This window comes from Callithrix jacchus, chromosome 8 (assembly GCF_049354715.1).
Source record: "Callithrix jacchus isolate 240 chromosome 8, calJac240_pri, whole genome shotgun sequence".
NCBI classification, from domain to species: Eukaryota; Metazoa; Chordata; class Mammalia; order Primates; family Cebidae; genus Callithrix; species Callithrix jacchus.
The window spans coordinates 126,044,268-126,065,563 of record NC_133509.1 but is presented as its reverse complement, the minus strand read 5'-3'; the positions used below and the strand labels follow the sequence as shown (position 1 = coordinate 126,065,563).

At 48.4% G+C, this 21,296-nt stretch overlaps 1 protein-coding gene across 18 annotated transcripts in view; it reads right to left on the bottom strand.

The window, feature by feature from the left end:
- The window catches only part of DGLUCY (D-glutamate cyclase), a 157,591-nt gene that overhangs the window by 13,252 nt on the left and 123,043 nt on the right, over window positions 1–21,296 (bottom strand). For all 18 annotated transcript variants that reach the window (XM_054240288.2, XM_078335615.1, XM_054240287.2 and 15 more), the window contains 3 exons: window positions 16,147–16,407; window positions 8,394–8,493; window positions 3,238–3,386 (listed from right to left, as the gene is read on the bottom strand). In XM_054240288.2, coding sequence (XP_054096263.2) covers window positions 3,238–3,386; window positions 8,394–8,493; window positions 16,147–16,407 — 510 coding nt within the window. The remainder of the gene's footprint in view (window positions 1–3,237; window positions 3,387–8,393; window positions 8,494–16,146; window positions 16,408–21,296) is intronic.

Here is a 21,296-nt window from a genome sequence, read left to right as displayed (position 1 = left end):
TGAAATATCCTAGTCAGGAATACACACTCCAAGGGTGGTTAGTGAGCATTTGAAAGAGCCCACAGGCCAGGAGTGGTGGCTCACACCTATAATCCCAACACTTTGGGAGGCTGAGGTGGGAGGATCACCTGAGGTCAGGAGTTCAAGCCAGCCTGATCAACATGGAGAAACCTCGTTTCTACTAAAAATACAAAATTAGCCAGGTGTGGTGGCGCGCACCTGTAATCCCAGCTACTCAGGAGGCTGAGGCAGAAGAATCGCTTGAACCCAGGAAGTGGAGGTTGCAGTCAGCTGAGATCGAGCCACTGTACTCCAGCCTGGGCAACAGAGCCAAATGCCTTTCTTTCAAAAAAGAAAAGGAAGAGCCCACAGACGTACAGTCTTGAGGCCCATCTGATAGTCTGCATCAGAGAATTTGTTAATTAGCATAATAAATGAATGCTAGAATAAATACATATTAGAAATGATTTAATTCATTAGTGAAATAAATGGTGTTCAAGATAGGTGGATTGGCTAAAAATAACTAACAGGTACCTCTACCCTTGTATGGATAAGATTTAAAAATCTAGTCTGAGTGCAGTGACTCATGCCTGTAATCCCAGCACTTTGGGAGGCCGAGGCTAGCAGATATTTTAGTCCAGGAGTTTGAGACCAGCCTGGCCAATATGGCAAAACCTCGTCTCTATTAAAAATACAAAAATTAGCCAGGCACTGTGGCGCATGCCTATAGACCCAGCTACTGCGGAGGCTGAGGCAGGGAAATTGCTTGAACCTGGGAGGTGGAGGTTGCAGGGAGTTGTGATCATGCCAAAACACTCTAGCCTGGGCAACAGAGCAAGACTCCATCTCCAAAAATAAAACCTAGCAAGCCCCGAAGCTTGTACCCTTTGAGGTGATGCTATAGATCTGGGGCAGCTCCCGTGTGTCCAAGTATTTCTAGAGGATTCTGTAAACTAGATGTTCAGCTGAATCTACCTCTAGAAGAGGGTTGCAGCTGTCTCAACAAGCTTTCATGCAATGCACCTGTCTGAGCGCCTCAAGGCCAGAGGGTTGGACTCCCCAAGCCTACAAGCCTGCAGAACACGAACCTCATTGTTTTTGTGTCTGCTCCTACAAAGGCTTGGAAGATGTGGAAGAATTCTGTCAGAGGCTAGTGTTCGTTGTAGGATGGTGGAGGGGGAACTAGAGTTGATCCATCTCAAGCATCAGGGCCTGACTTTGGCCAAAAGAATGACACAATTGTGAAAGACCAAACACCTTAGATTTACACCCTGACAGTTTTTCTTAGAACAGTCCTCTAGACCTACGACAGCCCACTGCATGAGGGAGTAACACCCGCCATGTGACACTGGTATCTTGTCTATAGCTGTCTCTTTTTAGCATCTCAGGACTTTCATCTCGTTTGGGCTTCACATCCATCCTGTCATGGGTATCGTGATCCTCACGGTACAGAGCTGGCAGTCCCTGATGGGGGAAGTACCTGGGTAGTCAGTGGAAGATGGAGACTTAAACCCAGGTGACTTGATTCTCAATTGAACACTGTGCCCATGACATGGGAGTTGCCCGTGGAACCTGAGGAATAGGGGTTTTGATGGAGAAGAAGAGAAAAAGAAAAATTCAGGAGGTAGCATTGCTGGGCAAGAGGGTCTGGGGGACCAGAGGAGGGAACTGGGCTCCTGAAGCTTTGAGAAGGGCCCAGGGGTTGATAAAGCGGGCAGTTCGAAGCCAAGAATGGCCAGCTCCACCTGCTTCCTTTGGGATCTCAGGGTCATCACAGCACAGATGGGGGTCCCATTGTGGGCATGGGAGAATGGGATTGCTCTAGCCACTCCCTCAGACCCTGTGTGCTCCTGCAGCCACAGAGACCTCTTTCTTCTCCACCCTGAGAACCCCTCCCCCACAGGCTCAGGTTCTCGCCTGCCCAGACCGAGGGACAGGAAGCTGGAAGCCAACCACACTGTGCACCACACCCACGGCCTCTTCTGGGAAAGGCCACGGTGATTTGCAGAAACTTTCTAATCAGTTGAGAAAGTTTAATCCCAGAACGCTCTCACTGTCTCCTCAAAACCTCAAAGGCCAAAGGAGACTAATGAGTCTGGGAAACATGGAATGACAAACAAGCCTTTACCCCAGGGCCTGAGACCACCCAGAGGGAAGAAAGGTTCTTCTTGGGGCTTACACTAAGCCTTTCAGCAGTTCTTAAAGGCAAGATTCCCTGATAATGGGCTGGGGCCCTAGGAGGCTGCAGTCTACCCCTAATGCTACCGGCAGCACTAATTAGCTGGGCGATCCGGGAAAACCTGCCGGGACTCACCTTACCTGCCCACAGGGTTTCCCTAGAGGCTTTACACTACAATGAATGTGAAGCCTCTTGGAAAAGTATAAAGTTCTGTACAAACACAAATTATCACATTATTATTATTAATATTTTGAGACAGGGTCTTGCTCTTGTTGCCCAGGCTGGAGTGCAATGGTGCAATTTCGGCTCACTGCAACCTCCGCCTCCCAGGTTCAAGCGATTCTCCTGCCTCAGCCTCCTGAGTAGTTGGAATTACAGGTGCCTGCCACCACGCTGGGCTCATTTTTTTGTATTTTTAGTAGAGACGGGGTTTCGCCATGTTGGCCAGGCTGGTCTTGAATTCCTGAGCTCAGGTGATCCACCCACCTCGGCCTCTAATATTAGTTTTATTACTTTAGAGGCAGGCAAATAGAATATGTTCAGTTAAGTGTCACTTCCCTTCCTTGCTTGTGGGGATGTTGGATTTCTAAAGGGTGGTGTCATTAGTGTCTATACCAACCGTGATGAACGAAGACCGTCTTTGCAGTAGAAAATGATGGTTCCCATGTAACTCTTTCTGGTCATGTGTTCAATAGCCAATAAAAGGACACTTAGGCCAAGCACGGTGGCTAACACCTGTAATCCCAGCACTTTGGGAGGCTGAGGCAGGTGGATCATTGGCGTTAGGAGATTGAGACCAGCCTGGCTAACATGGTAAAACCTTGTCTCTACTACACATTCAAAAATTAGCCAGGCATGCTGGCGCACGCCTGTAATCCCAGCTACTTGGGAGGCTGAGGCAAGAGAATCGCTTGAACCCAGGAGGCAGAGGTTGCAGTGAGCCAAGATTGTGCCACTGCACCACAGCCTGGGTGACAGAACAAGACTCCATAACAACAAATTTAAAAGACACTTAGTGGAGACACATTCTTTTTGCATTCCAAGGACTCCGTACTTACCAGTTGATGAGATTCCAGGAATCTTCTTTGCAGCAAGAAAAAGATCGTCAATGGGGTCAACCAAGTGCTTGATGTTCACCTTCCTTGCATTGTAGTAGTTACCATCAGCAGCCCTTCCAGTGCGCTCTATGGCCACCAGGTGGTCAAACCTGCCAGGAAGCAAGGGTCAGAGGGTCCTTATGGAGAGGTGGCTGCTTTCCTGGGTCATGCCTCTTGTGTTTGTGGTGAAGGACGCTTCTCTCTTTCCTTGATTCCCTCATTCCTGCAGAACTTGGTGGCACACCGACTCTGGGCCAGGACCTGTGCTGGGGACCAGTGTATCAAATCAGTTTAAGATACAGCATGGGAGCTGGGCATGGTGGTTCACACCCATAATCCCAGCACTTTGGGAGGCCAAGGCAGGTGGATCACTTGAGGTCAGGAGTTTGAGAACAGTATGGCCAATATGGCGAAACCCCATCTCTATTAAAAAATTAGCCAGGCGTGGTGGCAGCTGCTTGTAGTCCCTGCTACTCAGGTGGCTGATGCAGTAGGATTGCTTGAACCCTGGAGGTGGAGGTTGCAGCGAGCTGAGATTGTACCACTGCACTCCGGCCTGCGTGACAGAGTGAGACTCTGTCGGAAAAAAAAAAATATAGCATTGGAATCCTCAGCTGAGGTAGGGTCAGGGGCTATAAAAGCAGGAGGCCAGTGGTCAGGGTTGCTATGGGGGATGGGAACATTGCTGGTGCCCACTCATATTCCCTTTGTCCAGCAGGAGCAGCCAGCCTGAGAGGCTGGGAGTACTGGCTACTATTGGCCTGCTGCTGGCCCCTTCCAAGCTCTTGTTCAGTTTACAGACACAAAACAGAAGGAAGGGCTCAAAAGACAAAAGGAATGAGTCTAACACAAAGGTAAACTTCTTTAGATAGAAACAGAGAAACAGGGGCACAGATAGCATAGTGGTCAGAATGTGGGCTGTGGTATCACATCATCTGGGTTCTGATTCCAGGTCCTCCTGTCACAGGCCTTGGGCAAATGGCTTAACCTTCCTAACCTGCATGTTCTGCATCTGTAAGGTGACATGACCACAGTGTCTATCTCACACAGTTTTCAAAGGGAAAAGTAAGAAAATACCCAGGAGGCGTTTGTCATGAAGCCCTGAACCCACTTAGCACTCAGTGTTAGTTCCAGTGATTATTGTTATTATTACTAGCAGGAATATTGTTTAGACAATGCAATTTAAGAACAAGCAGGCTGGGCATGGGCATGGTGGCTCATAACTGTAATCCCAGCTCTTTGGGAGGCCAAGGCAGGCAGATCACTTGAGCCTGGGCAACATGGTGAAACCTCATCTCTATTAAAAATACAGAAATTAACGAGGTGTGGTGGTGCATGTCTGTAGTACCAGCTATCCTTGGGAGGCCAAGGTGGGTGAATCACTTGAGCCCAGGAGGCAGAGGTTGCAGTGAGCCAAGATCATACCACTGCAGTCCAGCCTGGGTAACAGTGAGACCCTGTCTCAAGGAAAAAAAAAAAGGGCCTGGCACAGTGGCTGATGCCTGTAATCTCAGCATTTTGGGAGGCTGAGGCAGGTGGATCGCCTGAGGCCAGGAGTTCAAGATCAGCCTTCCCAACATGGTGAAACCCCGTCTCTACTAAAAATACAAAAAATTAGCCGGGTATTGTGGTGGGTACCTGTAATCCCAGCTTCTTGGAAGGCTGAGGCACGAGAATTGCTTGAACCCAGGAGGCAGAGGCCGCAGTGAGCCAAGACTGTGCCACTGCACTCCAGCCAGGGTGACGGAGCAAGACGCTGTCTCAAAGATAAAATATATATATATGCATATTGTACTTTTACATCTCTCTCAATCTGTCCAAGACAGTGTTCTTCAAAAATCTTAACTCTGCTATAAAAAATAGTATGTCCATTCCTCAAAAAATTAAAAATAGAGCATACCATATGGTCCAGCCATTTCACTTCTAGGTATATGTCCAGGAGAAGTGAAAGACTCAAGGAGATATTTGTCCACCCATGCTCATAGCAGCAGTATTCATCACAGCCAAGAGCAGGAAGCAAACCAGGTGCTCACTGATGGATGAACGCAGAAACGTCATGGGGTATAAACACAGAAGGGAATGTTATTCAGCCTTAAAAAGGCAGGGCATTCTGGCACATGCTGGGACATGGGTGAACTTTGAGGACACTATGCTAAGTGAAGTGAGTAGTAACAAAAGGACAAATATTGCATGACTCCACTTCACACAGTGCCTCAGATAGTCAAACTCATGAAGACAGAAAGTAGAACTGTGGTTGCCAGAGGTGGGATGATGAGATGGAGAATTATTGTGGAACGGGGCACAGAGTTTCAGTTTTGAAAGATGAAGAGTTCTGGAGATGGATGGTGATGATGGCTGACAGTAACGTGAGTGCACTTTTATGCCACTGAAGTGTAAGCTTAAAAATGGTTCAGAGAGAGGCCAGGTGCAGTGGCTCATGCCTGTAATCCCAGCACTTTGGGAGGCCCAGGTGTGTGGATCACCTAAGGTCGGGAGTTTGAGACCATCCTAACCAATATGGAGAAACCCCGTCTCTACTAAAAATATAAAATTAGCCGGGTATGGTGGTGCATGCCTATAGTCCCAGCTTCAGCCTCTTGAGTAGCTGGGACTACAGGTACTACCACCACACCCAGCTAATTTTTGTGTTTTTAGTAGAGACAGGGTTTCACCATGCTGGCCAGGCTGGTCTTGAACTCCTGACCTCAGGTGATCCACCCACCTTGGCCTCCTAAAGTGCTGGGATTACAGGTGTGAGCCACTGCACCTGGCCTCTGAGTGCTTTTTAAATAAATGTTTTTTAAAAGAAAAATCTACATGCCTGCCCATATCCTTGGGCTGTGCTAAAATGTGGCAGCATCACACATGCCTTGACTGGGTGACCATGAGTAGGTCTTAGAATAGAATCCTGAGGCTACAAGTGTGGTGCAGGAAAGGCAGACCCTGAGAAGCAGAATGAACAGGAGGAAGGAGCTTTGACCTTGAATTTCCTCTAGACCTATGTCAGTAGGGATGAGAAGACAGATCCAAAGTTGCAGTCGAGATTATCATGGCCCCCGTTCTGGAGAGAGAACACTATTTCTGGACCTTCTCCTACAGGAGACCTCAGTTGCATACATTGCGAGGGTCTAATGATTTTCTCATCCAGACAGATGCATTTAGCTACAGTGGGAACTTATTCATTTCTGAGAAGCCTGCTCCATGGGAAGTGTTAATTTGGCTTCCCCAAGGAGAATAGAATCATCTCTCCCCACAAGCAGATCTGCTCACTTCTCTACTCAGCAAACAGCAGGGCCTAGGTTAGCAGGCAGCAGGTGTCTGGCCTAAGAAGGTATTCTAGTTTCTCCCTTAGGACGTGGAGCTGCTGACAGTCGTATGCCAACTCTTACGGGGGAATAGAAACATTTTCAGTATGTGCCACACATGTGCTTGCAGCTTTAAGTAGCACATCAGATCCACGGTCAAACTTTTCCTTGGTGACTCTGGATTCTCATAATCAACACCAGATTCCACTGGGAGCTGCGACCTAGCTATACCCGCAAGGCTCATTAAAACAAAATTTTGGCCAGGTGCAGCGGCTCACACCTGTTATCACAGCACTTTAGGAGGTTGAGGCATGCAGATCACCTGAGATCGGGAGTTTGAGACCAGTCTGACGAACATGGGGAAACCCTGTCTCTACTAAAAATACAAAATTAGCTGGGTGTGGTGGTGCACACCTGTAATCCCAGCTATTTGGGAGGCTGAGGCAGGAGAATCACTTGAACCCAGGAGGCAGAGGTTGCAGTGAGCCGAAATTGCACCATTGCACTCCAGCCTGGGCAATAGAGGGAGACTCTGTCTCAAAAAACAAACAAAAAGAAAAACAAAACAAAACAAAACAAAAAAACAGAATTTTAAAATTCCAAGCAGACATTCAATAAATGTATTTGTTGAACTCATATTGGCATTTTTATTTGAAAAGTAGAATAACCCACGGCGCGGTGGTTCACATTTATAATCTAGCATTTTGGGAGGCGGAGATGGCTGGATCACGTGAGTTTGGGAGTTTGAGAAGAGCCTGACCAACATGGAGAAACCCCATCTCAAAAAAAAGAAAAGAAAAGTAGAATAGAACAGAGTAGAATCGAAAATTTATTAGAGTGCACTGCACATAGCAAGAGTCGATGTTTTGAAACTTCCATTTCACTGATGTGCATGAGTACTGGTTTGCAGTACAATGTGTTGCTATGGGTGGTAGTGAAGTAAGTTTGCAAAGCATCATGTATAGCAGGTCATAAGATCTAAAACACATCCCCATACACCATAAAAGAGTATTTTTTCAAAATGTTTGACCATGGGCCAGGTGCGGTGGCTCACGTCCATAATTCCAACAGTTTGGGAGGCCCAGGTGAGTGGATCACTTGAGGTCAGGAGTTCGAGACTGGCCTGGCCAACATGGTGAAACCCCGTCTCTACTAAAAATACAAAAATCAGCTGGGTATGGTGGCACATGCCGGTAATCCTAGCTGCTTGGGAGGTTGAGGCAGGAGAATGACTGGAACCTGGGAGGCAGAGGTTGCCATGAGCCAAGATCGTGCCACTGCACTCCAACCTGGGTGGCAAAGCAAGACTCCATCTCAAAAAAAAAAAAAAAAAAGTTTGACCATAACACACAGTAAGAAATACACACACTTGTACATACACAATCTCATGAGAGAGTACTTACCATTCCCATACCAGATACACAATGATGCTGTATTTCTATTTCATTTTCCAGAAGAAATGAGTTCACTGTTCTCTAACAGGTCATGACCCATAGTTTGAGATTAAGACACTTCTGGTTTTGTTGTTTTTTTTTTAATTCTCTCTCTCCCCTCTGCCAGGAAGATATGCTGTCTCTCTGTAACAGGTTCTGACCAGGAAACTGTTATTTCCAGAAATGCTCTGTGAGGCCCCCAGGACACCTCAAAACCCCCCAGTCTCATTTTTCAGTCTGGCCCGTGAGAACCCATCTTCCCTGGCTCATGCTTTGTTCCCTCTGAAGGGCTTGAGTGTGCAGACACTTTGTTGGCTAAGTTAAGAGCATATGGGCGTTTCCACCGTCGACGACTTAAACTGGGATGGGACATACCTACCTAGGTGTCTGCGGGTCCCCGTCTTTGCACAGGAATGCCTGAGCCGCTTCCACTGATCCACCTTGGTAAGTTAATATTGGGATCTGTGTCTTCAGAACGCCTTGAAAATAAAGGCAAGCAGGACACACGTCAGCTCCAGCATTTTGGAAATTCACACTGGCTTTTCCAAAGCGTCTCTGAAGGGTATCACTACCGTTACTAAACAACCTTTATCCGTAGAACACGTCAGGTAACCACGGCCATGACGCGGAGGATACTTCAGATTCCTTTTGGTCCTGGGTAAACTCTAGGGCTGACAGGGTAGAGGGCGGAATCGGACTAATACAGCCTAACAAACGCTGCATGTGGGACGCCCATAAAACCACAGGAACAGTGGCCTGTTCTGGCCCACTGCCATCACGAGGGCTGGGCACACATTTATGTGCCCTCGGTGACAGTGCGCCAGTCCTTTGCTAAGCACTTGATATGAACATTCTCGCTTAATTTTTACAACAACTCAGTGTGATTTAAAAAAAAAACCATCATTACCCCATTTTAAAGAGAGGAAAACTGAGGCTCAGAGATGCCAAACAACTTGGGCAAGACCATGTATACATGTCAGTTTCATGGCTCCAGTTTTCACCCCAAATTCTCACCGACTCGCTACCAGCTACCTCCCCGCATACCTTCAAGGAAGGTCAAGAGCCACTGGAGGAAATTCCCGGAGTCTGTGCCTTGGGTTACTAACTTATACTGGAGTGACTTCCAAAAGCGAATCAAAGTCAATTAGACTCTTAAAAATAGGACCTTTTCTAATTACAAAAAGAATACATAGTGTTGTAGAATATGTGGGAAATATATAAAAATCCCAAAATAAAATAAAATAAACTTGGTTTTCATTAAATGATCTATCTCACAGCCAGTTGAGGTAGAATCCCAGCATATTCACTGGCCAAGGGTGAAGTCTCCACACAGAGTTTAAGATGGCAGGGAGCCAGGGGCGGGGGCTCTTGGACCCACCATTCTGGTCTACCTGGTCCCGCAGGAGCTCCCAGACTGCTCTGTGGCCCAGGAGGGGTGCCCAGGTAGCCTTGGAGGAGCTTCAGCCGGCTCCTCAATCTCCATCATCAGCCCCTCACACCCCTCACGTAGAGCCAAGCCGAGGAGACACTGCACCTATGTCAAAACTGTGTGCTTGAACTGTAAATGCAGCGGTTAGACAGCGGCTCCCACCTGCAGCCACTCCACCATGCTGCTGCCCCTGAGCTCTTTGGGAGCCACCACTGTCACCCTAGTGGGTCAATGGGGCAAGCTGGGGTGAAGAACAAGAATCATTGTCAGAAATCTTAAAGAAGCCCTCACTGTGGTTCCTTCCTCGCCTCCCTCCCCAGCCCCATCCCCCATCTAAGGCGGAAGGCAAGTAGCTATTAGTCAGTCATCTGTGATGCTCATGGAACATTCTACATTCAAAGCCATAAGCCAGGAATTTGGGGTTGGGGGACAGTCACAACAAAGGGGAATGACCTAGCCCCTCCCTGTGCTGTGAGGGGAAGCCTGACAATCTGGAAAAAAGGGCTGAACATAGAGCCAAACAGCCCTCGGTGGGAATGTCACACCATTCCCCAGCTATGTGACCTTGGGCAAGCCATAGAAGCCATTGGTTATCTCCTCTGCAAAATGGGGTAACACCCACCTCCCAGGACTGCTGTGAGGGTGCAGTGACATGATATGTGCTGAGCACCTGGCTGGCTACCTTGCAAATGGTCAGTGCTAAGTAAAGGATGTTTCTTTCTTACTGCCTCAAAATTGGATCAAGGATATAGGATACTAGGAAGAAGAAGAACCAGGGAGCCTAGGAGGGCAGGGAATATAATGTCTCCCGAAGTGGGCCACAGATGAGAAAAGACACAGGAGAACCCCCGAAAAGGAAGGTCCGGGCAAGATAAGGTTCCCACTTCTGAGCTACAAAGAAAGATCTTTGGTCTATCTATGCTCAAGACAGGGAATAAATAACAGTGCCTGGTCATCTTTAAAACTCTTTTTTTTTTTCTGAGATAGCATCTCGCCCAGTTACCCAGGCTGGAGTGAAGTGGCACAATCTTGGCTCACTGCAACCTCCACCTCCCAAGTTCGAGCGGTTCTCCTGCCTCAGCCTCCCAAGTAGCTGGGACTATAGGTGCATGCCACCACACCCACCTAATGTTTGTACTTTTTTAGTAGAGATGGGGTTTCACCATGTTGTCCAGGCTGGTCTCAAACTCCTGAGCTCAGGTGATCTGCCTGCCTTGGCCTCCCAAAGTGCTGGGATTACAGGCATGAGCCACCGCACCCAGCCTCTCAAAAACTTTTCCTAGGCTTCAGTTATTAAAAAGGGAGCGGAAATAATTTTCATTGAAAGGCCAAATTGCTTTTACTTTCTTCATCTAAATGTAATGGAAGTACTGCAAAATTCAATATAGCAAATTCTACCCTCTGAGCTCCTGTGAGAATGAGAGAAAAGACCCAGCTCTGAGTGGAGTCTGGCAGGTGTCTCCAAGCCGGGCTGTTGGGTGAGCTGAGAGGGCAGAGTGACTTCTGGGAAGGGGGCAGCTGAAAATACCCAGCAATGCCACTGTCAGATGGAAATGAGGGTTGGCCTGTGAGCGGTACTCTTCCTCCATCTGACAAAGGGCTAATATCCAGAATCTACAAATAACTTAAACAAATGTACAAGAAAAAAACAACCCCATCAAAAGGTGGGCAAAGGCTATGAACAGACACTTCTCAAAAGAAGACATTTATGCAGCCAACAAATACATTTTAAAAAGCTCAGCATCAGTGGTCATAAGAGAAATGCAAATCAAAACCACACCGAGATACTATCTCATGCCAGTTAGGATGGCGATCATTAAAAAATCTGGAGACAACAGATGCTGGAGAGGATGCGGAGAAATAGGAACACTTTTATACTGTTGGTGGGAGTGTAAATTAGCTCAACCATTGTGGAACACAGTGTGGTGATTCCTCAAGGATCTAGAAATAGAAATTCCATTTGACCCAATGATCCCATTACTGGGCATATACTCAAAAAATTATAAATCATTTTATTATAAAGACATGCACACACATGTTTATTGTGGCACTGTTCACAATAGCGAAGACCTGGAACCAACCCAAATGCCCATCAATGATAGACTGGATAAAGAAAATGTGGCACATATATGCCATGGAATACTGTGCAACCATAAAAAAGGATGAGTTCATGTCCTTTGCAGGGACATGGATAAAGCTGGAAACCATCATTCTCAGCAAACTGACACAAGAACAGAAAACCAAACACCGCATGTTCTCACTCATAAGGGGATGTTGAACAATGAGGACACATGGACACAGGGAGGGGAATATCACATACTGGGGCCTATTGGGGGGTGGGGGGCTAGGGAGGAATAGCAGGGGGTGGGGGGATGGGGAGGGATAACATTAGGAGAAATATCTAATGTAGGTGACAGGGTGATGGATGCAGCAAACCACCATGGCACATGGATACCTATGTAACAAACCTGCATGTTCTGCACATGTACCCCAGAACTTAAAGTATAATAAGAGAGAGAGAGAGAGAGAGAGAGACAGAGAGAGAGAGACAGAGAGAGAGAGAGAGAGAGACAGAGAGAGAGAGAGAGACAGAGAGAGAGGCCTTTTGCTGCTCTACAGAAATGCCACCCCTTGCCTTTCCGGCCTCAGCCCCGCTCCTTCTTCTCAGGTCACTGTCTCCCTTGCTGGCTGCTCCGCCTTCTTCTCATCCTCTCAACACAGGGAGACCCAGGATGCAATCCTGGGTGGTTTGCTCTGCCTCCATTTATCCCCATGTGATCTCACCCAGTATCTTGACTTGGGAGCCGCCAACACGCCAACACCCTCCCAATCTCTCCTTCATGTCCACGCTGCTCTCCTGAACTCTCTTCATATATCACCAGCTGCCTCCTTGACTCTCCACTGTGTGTCTAATAGACACCTCATACTTAACAGCGTCAAACCTGTGTTCTTTAAAAAATTATGGTAAAATACATGCAATGTCAAATTTACCATTTTAGCCTTTTTCTTTCTTTATTTTGAGACACAGTTTCACTCTGTCACCCAGGCTGGAGTGCAGTGCTGAGATCTCAGCTCGCTGCACCTCTGCCTCCCAAGTTCAAGTGATTCTCGTGTCTCAGCCTCCCAGGTAGCTGGCATTACAGGTGTGCACCACCATGCCTGGCTAACTTTTGTGTTTTTAGTAGAGACGGGGTTTCGCTATGTTGGCCAGGCTGGTCTTGAACTCCTGACCTCAAGCAATTCACCCACCTCAGCCTCCCAGAGTGCTGGGATTATAGGCATGAGCCACTGCACCCGGCCTATTTTAGCCATTTTCAAGTATACAGTTCAGTGGCATAAAGAATGTTCACATTATTGTGCAACCATCACCCGCATTCACCTTTAGAACTTTCTCATCAACCCAAACTGAACCTCTATAAAACAACTCCCCGTTCCCTTCTCCCCATCACTGGCAACCACCATTCTACTTTCTCCCCTATGAGTCTGCCCCCTCTAGGCGCATCACATGAGTGGAGTCATACAATGTGACTGGCTTAGTCCACTTCTCATGATGTCCTCAAGGTTGGTCCACGTTGTAGCACATGTCAGAATTTCCTGCCTTTTTAAGGCTGAGTGATAATTATATACACGTTTTGTTTATCTGTTCATCCATTGATGGGCACTGGGCTTGCTTTCGCCTCTTGACTCTTGCAGATAAAGTGCTCTGAGCATGGGGGGACAAATACCTCTTGAGTCGCTACTTTCCGTTTTTGGAGGTATATGCCCGGAAGTTGATCCTTTTTGGGGGGCATATGCCTGGAAGTCAATCCTTTTTTGGGGGTATATGCCTAGAAGTGGAATTGCTGGATCATATATTTGCTATTTTTAATTTTTTGAGCCACTGTCATCTGTTCTGTCCTTCCTTCCCTCCCTCCTTCCCTCCCTCTCTTTTTTTCTTTCTTTCTTTCTGGCGGGGTCTCGCTCTGTCACCAGGCTGGAGTGCAGTGGCACCATCTTGGCTCACTGCAACCTCCGGCTTCCTGGTTCAGGTGATTCTCCTGCTTCAGCCTTCTAAGTAGCTAGGATTACAGGTGTCCACCACTGTGCCCAGCTAATTTTTTGTACTTTTAGTAGAGATGGGGTTTCTGTGTGTTGACCAGGATGGTCTCGATCTCCTGACCTTGTGATCCGCCCACCTCAGCCTCCCAAGTGCTGGAATTACAGGCGTGAGCCACCGCGCCCGGCTGCCATCTGATTTTCATAGCACCAGCACCATTTTACAATCCCTCCAGCAGTGCATGAATGTCCAGCCTGGACTCTTGATTTACCCCTAAACCGGCCCTCCCAGTCTTCCCCATCTCAGTTCCCGGCAACTCCATCCTTTCAGTTACCAGGCCAAAAGCCTTAGAGCAAGCCCTGATCCTTCCACCTCACACCCACATCCAGTCCATCTAGAAATCATGCTGACTCTACCTGCAAAACAGATACAGCACCTGGCTACTTCTCACAACACCCCCAGCCCTCTGTATCTTTACCTTTCATCTCCTTGGGTTCCTTTGAAACCAGAGCCTGAGACTTGGGTACAGATAGATGGTCTCTTGGGAGATGATGCCAGGAAGCAGGTGGGAGGGAACAGGGAGAGCAAGGCTGGGAAGGAGGGAACGTGCACCTTCAAGCCTGTCATTCTAGGGAGCAGGGCCTCAGTTCCACCAAGCCCTGTGTGTCTCCAAAAGACAGGAGACAGGTCACTTACACCTCAGGTCCTGGTTGAGGGGGCCCTGAAGCCATCAGCCAGTGATTCCACATGGCCTTAGAAAGGCCCTGTAGGGCCCTCACTTGTGGCTGGCCCAATCGGGTCAGTGCAACTCAGAACTTCCACCGCAGTGGTGGCTGAAATCAGAAATGGGGCTGAAGGGATATGCCATGGAGCACCCCCTCCAAACTGTCCTCCTCTCCCACCTTCCATAACTCACCAGTCTCCCATTTCCACCCTTGTCTCTGCACCCCAGTGATCACTTACAACCCACACAGGACATGGCTGTTCCCCACTCGGTGAAATCCCAGGCTCCACACTCACCCAGAACAAAAGCCCAGCTGCCCACAGGGTCCTAGGAGGCCCTGCACCATCTGGTTCCTGTTGCCTCTCTGTCTCCCATCCTACGTCCCTTTTCCTCATTCACTCCAGGCCAGTCAGCCAGCGTGTCACCCTTTCTTAAACCCACTGGACCCTCACTCCACCTGACGGCCTCTGCCTCAACCACTGCCACAGCCCGGGACACCCTTCCCTCAGCCAGTCCAGGCCTCACGCCCTCATCATCAACCTGAAGACTGGGCTCAAAAGTCGCCTTCTCCGGGAGGTCTTCCTGGCCAGCCTGTTTAAAGTGACAGCTGCCCTCCCTGCTGCCACCACCCAGCCCCTCACTCTCCAGTCTCCTCATCCTGGTCCATTTTCCCCACGGCACCATCACTTGAACACACTGTGGGTTCATCTTTCATGTGGTTTCTTTCCGTCACGCTCCACTGGAAGATACTCTCCGTGGGGGCAGGATCGTTGTCAGTTTCATTCAGGGATGGATCTCAGGAAGTGAACAGAGTGCCTGGCACATACTCTCACTCAACACACATTTGTGGCATGAAATGGATTCTGCATGTACAGACACAGGCTTTTGGGAACTTCTGACATAATGGGTGCTTTAGGGTATGCCTCACTGGGTTTAAACCCCTTTTTAAATGCTAAAGGGAAAAAACATACCTCTGAAGGTACAATTGGTAGCAGGAGGCAGGTGAGCTTCACCAGGCTGGTAGGATAACACTTGCTACAGGATGGAGGTGAGGTGAGCAGCGGTTGTTCCCATTAAGCCTGAGGCTGATCTGGTTACACGGGCAGTGGAATTATGGCCTCACATCTCTAACACCTGCAGCAATAACCCCCATCTGGGTCTCCAGCTGCAGCCTGCCCATCATGACCAGGTGGGACTGCCGTCTAAGCCTTGAAGCCACTTCCTACTCCACTACCCTCTCCAGTGACAGCTGCCAGGTGCTCCAGGGCTACCCCGGCTTGCTAAGAGCACTCAGCAGTTCATTCCTCACCTTGCTCAGGGAGGGCTATGACGACTGTCATGTCGGGGTCACCACCTGAGACCTCGATCACGTCAGTGTCCCTGTTAGTGTGCCAGCTGGGATGAGTATCACGTGGGGTCACCATCTGAGATGTTGATCACCACCTTCAGAAGTCTGTCCTGCAGACCCTGACTCAGCAATGGATGAATAAATGCACTCACACACACGAGAATACTCACACACACCAGAATGAATCTGAGTGGGCTAGGGATGGTCATCAGCTGCCTTCTGCCATTCCATTAAAGCCTTTCGGCCTTCCAGAAGGTTTGAGACTATAATCTTATAACTTTCCCTAGTATTTCCCTAATATTTTGCCAGCCACCCTGAGCAAATCCCAGCAGAGGGCAGCAGGTATGAGGAAGGATCCCGTGCTTTGGAGCCTGGTGGACCCAAGTTCCAATTCCAGCTCACCATCCCACCTGGGAAAATCCCCTGGCTCTCTCAGAGCCTGAGTCTCTTTATCTATAAAATAGGGCTGTGCAGCTTACCATGGCGTTGTTCTGAGCTGGAAGGAAAATGCTCTGTGCTGCAGTTCCTGATTCCCTCCAGTCTCCATCCACGAAGCCCCTTTGGGGAAACGGACCAAGCCCATCTCACTGCTCACCTTGCTCGACAGTGTCTTCAACAATCTTCTGGTGCAAGCTCCAGGCTCTCTGGTCAACGATCATGGCGACCCCCTTCTCCAAGGCCTGCAGGAAGGCAGCCAGAGCAACGGCTCCAGGTGGGCCATCTGTCTCTTCTGGAGGCTCATGATTGAAATGCGTGGGGAAGCCAGTGGTGATGAGCACTGAGCGGGCATGGGACAGCGACATGGAGGCCTTCAGCAGCTCGTCTTTACAGAGCAGGTGCCCAATCCCCCGGTTGCCTGGAATGACAAAAATAAAATAGAATTTAAACTATCTTTATTTTTAAAATTTATTTATTTACTTACTTATTTATTTTATTTTTATTTTTATTTTTCTGAGACAGAGTTTCACTCTTGTTGCCCAGGCTGGAATGCAATGGCCGATCTCGGCTCACCACAACCTCTGCCTCCTGGGTTCAAGTGATTCTCCTGCCTCAGCCTCCTGAGTAGCTGGGATCACAGGCACGCACCACCATGCCTGGCTAATTTTTTGAATTTTTAGGAGAGACAAGGTTTCTCCATGTTGGTCAGGCTGGTCTCGAACCTCCAACCTCAGGTGATCCACCCGCCTCAGCCTCCAAAACTGTTGGGATTACAGGCGTGAGGCACCGCACCTGACACTTATTTACTTATTTATTTATATAAGTAAATAAGTCTGTCAATTTATGATAAATAAATAAGTGAATAAGCTCCGTCCTCCAGGGTGGAGTTCAGTGATAGCTCACTGCAGCCTCAAACTCCCAGAATCCAGCGATCCTCCCACCTCAGCCTCCTGAGTAGCTGGGCTACAGGCTGAGTTTTTAGTTTGTTTGCTTTGCTTTTTTGAGGGATGTGGCAGAGATAGCAAATTGCTTACCATGGCCAAGGTGGGCAGATCACTTGAGATTAGGAGTTTGAGACCAGCCTGGCCACCATGGTGAAACCCCATCCCTACTGAAAATACAAAGGCACAGGCACGTGCCACCACATTTCTTTGGCATTTTTTTAAAGATAGGGTCTTGCTATGTTGCCCAGGCTGGTCTCAAACTCTCAGGCTCAAGCTAACTTCTCACCTTGGCCTCCCAAAATTCTGGGATTACAGGTGTGAGCCACCGCACCCAGCCAAAAGTAATTATTTTTAAAGTAGAAACTTATAGTAAGAGTAGTTTGGGTTTTTAGTTAGTTTTGTTTTTTTGAGGGATGTGACAGAGACTGCAAATTGCTCACCATAGTATATCCTGCCCCTGCCCTCAACCCCAGCAGTGAAAGGGAGAGGGGTAAATGGCTGAGCAGCCTCCCTTCGGTGAGGTGTGGCCTCAAGATTAGGTTATCTCAACTGGATCATGCTGGAAGTGACACACGCCACCTCCAGGCCTGGCATGCACCTCCTACCCACATGCACCTCCAAGTTCATTCCCTTTTCCTGGTGGCTGGAATATTGACAGCCAGAACTTCCTGGGGCTCACAGGACATGACAGTAGAGCTGAAGGGTCCCTGAGTGACGTGTGGAGCAGATCCCCTTCCTGCTGACCCAGGATGCTTACTGTGGAAGACCCGCTCTGGCCTGCTATGTGAGAGAGAAACACGCTTCTGCTGTATTCGAGCAAAGCATCCGCAGGGCTTCTGGGTTACAGCACTCTGGCAAAGCCTAACTAATACAGGGAAAATATAAGAGGGAAGGGAACGAGTACTGTCTTAGCTGGGGATTCCCTCAAAGAAGGACGTGGGGCTAGGCACAGTGGCTCACACCTGTAATCTCAGCACTTTGGGAGGCTGAGGTGGGGGGATCACGAGGTCAGCAGTTTGAGACCAGCCTGGCCAACATAGGGAAACCCCCTCTCTACTAGAAATACAAACGTTAGCTGGGCGTGGTGATGTGTGCCTGTAGTCCCAGCTATTCAAGAGGCTGAGGCAGGAGAATCACTTGAACCCAGGAGGCAGAGGTTGTGGTGAGCCAAGATCGCGCCACTGTACTCTAGCCTGGGCAAAAGAGCAAGATTCCATATCAAAAACAAACAAACAAATGAAAAAATCAACACAGTTTGGATTTCTGTTATGGAGGAACTGTTGCACCCCAGTCCAGGTGCTGGCATATCATAGCTGTGTGACCTTGGCCTCGTCCCTTGGCCTCTCTGAGCCTCAGTTTTCCCACAGGGAGAATGAGAGGTGGTCCAGGTATAGGAGGCTCATGGGGACATGGCCCCTCACGTCATGTGGTGGGAGGAGTGGACATGGGGGCGGCGCCGTCTGGAGGGGATTTGTGTCTTAGACCGTACATTCCACTGGAGCCAGCGAGTCACTTCTCGTGCCCAGTATTCCTAACGAAGTCATCATGGGCAAGCTCACACACTTGGCCATGAGGATGTTCATCGCAGCACTGTTTATGGTATTAAATAGAAGCATGTTAAGAAAATAGTGGAACATTTTCTTAAATGAAATGAAAATTTAGGCCGGGCGCGGTGGCTCACACGGGTAACTCAGCACTTCAGGAGGCTGAGGTGGACGGATCACCTGAGGTCAGGAGCTTGAGATCAGCCTGGCCAACAGAGTGGAACCCCGTCTCTACTAAAAATACTAAATTAGCCAGGCATGGTGGCATGCACCTGTAATCCCAGCTACTCGGGAGGCTGAGACAGGAGAATCACTTGAACCCAGGAGACAAAGGTTGCAGTGAGCTGCAAGCCGTTGCTTCCAGCCTGGGCAACAAGAGCAAAACTCCATCTCAAAAAAAAAAAGAAAGAAAGAAAGAAAGAAATTCTATGCAAACATTAAAACGGGTGTTGTATTAATAGAACAGGGGCCCCAACCCACAGGCCTGTTAGGAACGAGGCCCAGCAGCAGGAGGTGAGCAGCAGGGGCGAAGCTTCATCTGTGTTTCCAGCCGCTTCCCACGGCATCACCACCTGAGCCTCATCTCCTGTCAGATCAGCTACGGCGTTAGACTCTCATAGGAGCGCAGACCCTCCTGTGAACTGCGCATGTGAGGGAGCTAGGTTGCACGCTCCTTATGAGAATCTAACGCCTGACGATCTGTCACTGACTCCCATCACCCCAGATGGAACCATCTAGCTGCAGGAAAACAGGCTCAGGGCTCCCGCTGATTCTACGTTATGCTGAGTTGTTTAATTATTTCATTATATATTGCAATGTAATCATAAGAACAATAAATGTAATGTGCCTGAATCATCCTGAAACTACCCCCCTTCAACCCCTGTCCATGGAAAAACTGTCTTCCACGAAATCAGCCCCTGGTGCCAAAAAGGTTGAGGACTGCTGACTGCTGTTGCAGAAGACTATTTCATGACAGGGAAAGATGTCCACAGTATTTCATAAAGGAAAAGAGCAAGTCCTAAAGTAGTTTCACAGTGTGAGTCCAGTACACACATGCATGCATGCATAGGCTCAAGACAGAGGAAAATCACTTTAAAGTTAACGCTGGTTAATGGTGCTGGGATACTGGTACTCTTTATCCCCTCTTTACTTGTACATATTTTCAGATACATCTGCAATGAAGACGAAGTACTACTGATGTAAGAGGAGAAGAGGCCAGGCGGTGTGCCTCATGACTGTCATCCCAGCACTCTGGGAGGCCAAGGTGGGCAGATCACTTGAGGTCAGGAGTTTGAGACCAGCCTGGCCAACAAGGTGAACTCTGTCTCTACTAAAAATACAAAAATTAGCCAGGCATGGTGGTGCCCACCTGTAATCCCAGCTACTTGGGAGGCTGAGGCAGGAGAATCGCTTGAACTTGGGAGGCAGGGGCTGCAGTGAGCTGAGATTGCACCACTGCACTCCAGCCTGGGCAACAGAGTAAGACGCCATCTCAAAAAAAGTGGGGACAGGGAGAAGAATAACATTTTTAAAGAAAGAAATTGGGATGTAACCTATTTCATAGGGTATGGTGAGCACCAAAGGGAGAAGTGGACAGTGAGAACTTGGTCAACTGTAAACTGGCCAATAAGTTTATGATGATTTTATCAGCAGTGCAAAAATCATTACTGTAAACCCTATATCCCTTCATATTCTCCAGGCACCTCAAATGCAAGCCAACATCCTCTCAAAAATGACTGAGTGGGTCTATTATTATACCCAGTGAGTAATGCTCAAGATGCTGTTATGAATCTTCTATCTGCTTATTTAATATAGTGGGGATCAAAAGCATCTGTTGTTCTTGAGGATTAAAGATGGTCCTTAATGGATGACATTGACACATCCAAAAGCGGTAAATCTGCCTCCCCAGCCTCATCCTTCAAGCTTCGTCTTGCAGTCTGCACAACATTGATGGGTCACGTTTGTGGTTGACTTCTTAGCTCACTTTATTAAGCAATGGGGGCATCACATCTGCAATAACTTTACTCCCCAATTGCTTTTTTAAAAACCTGAGCTAATGGTAGAGGTAATAATTCACCTTCCCTCATGACCCTGTGCCAAGTGGAGAGACATCTGCCTGGGTAAGGATCTTTGTGAAGGAGAAGGTATGGCAGAAATTTTAAAATCTATATCCACCCAGAGCACCAGGAGCAGTGGCTCCCATCTGTAATCTGAACACTTTGGGAGACCGAGGAGGGAGGACTGCTTGAACCCAGAGGTTCAAGACCAGCCTGGGTAACACAGGGAGACCCCATCTCTACAAATAAAGGTTAAAAATTAGCCCAGCATAGTGGTACGCACCTGTAGTCCCAGCTACTCAGGAGGCTGAGGTGGGAGGGTACCTTGAGCCCCGGAGAGTGATGCCGCAGTGAGCTGATTGTACCACCTCACTCCAGCCTGGAGGACAGAGCAAGAACCTGTCTCAAAAAAAAAAAAAAAAAAAAATCCAGCTGGGCACAGTGGCTCACCCCTGTAACCCCAGCACTTTGGGAGGCTGAGGTGAGCAGTTTGCTCGAAGCCAGGAGTTTGAGAGAAGCCTGGCCAGCATAGTGAAACCCCATTTCTACTAAAATTACAAAAATTAGCCAGGCATGGTGGCACATGCCTATAATCCCAGCTATGTTAAGAGGCTGAGGTATGAGAATTGCTTGAACCCAGGAGGCAGAGGTTGCAATGAGCCAAGATGGCACCACTGCACTCCAGCCTGGGTGACAGAGTGAGACTATGTCTCAAAAGAAAAAAAAATCCACCCAGGGGATCAACTGTGCAAGAGACTTTAT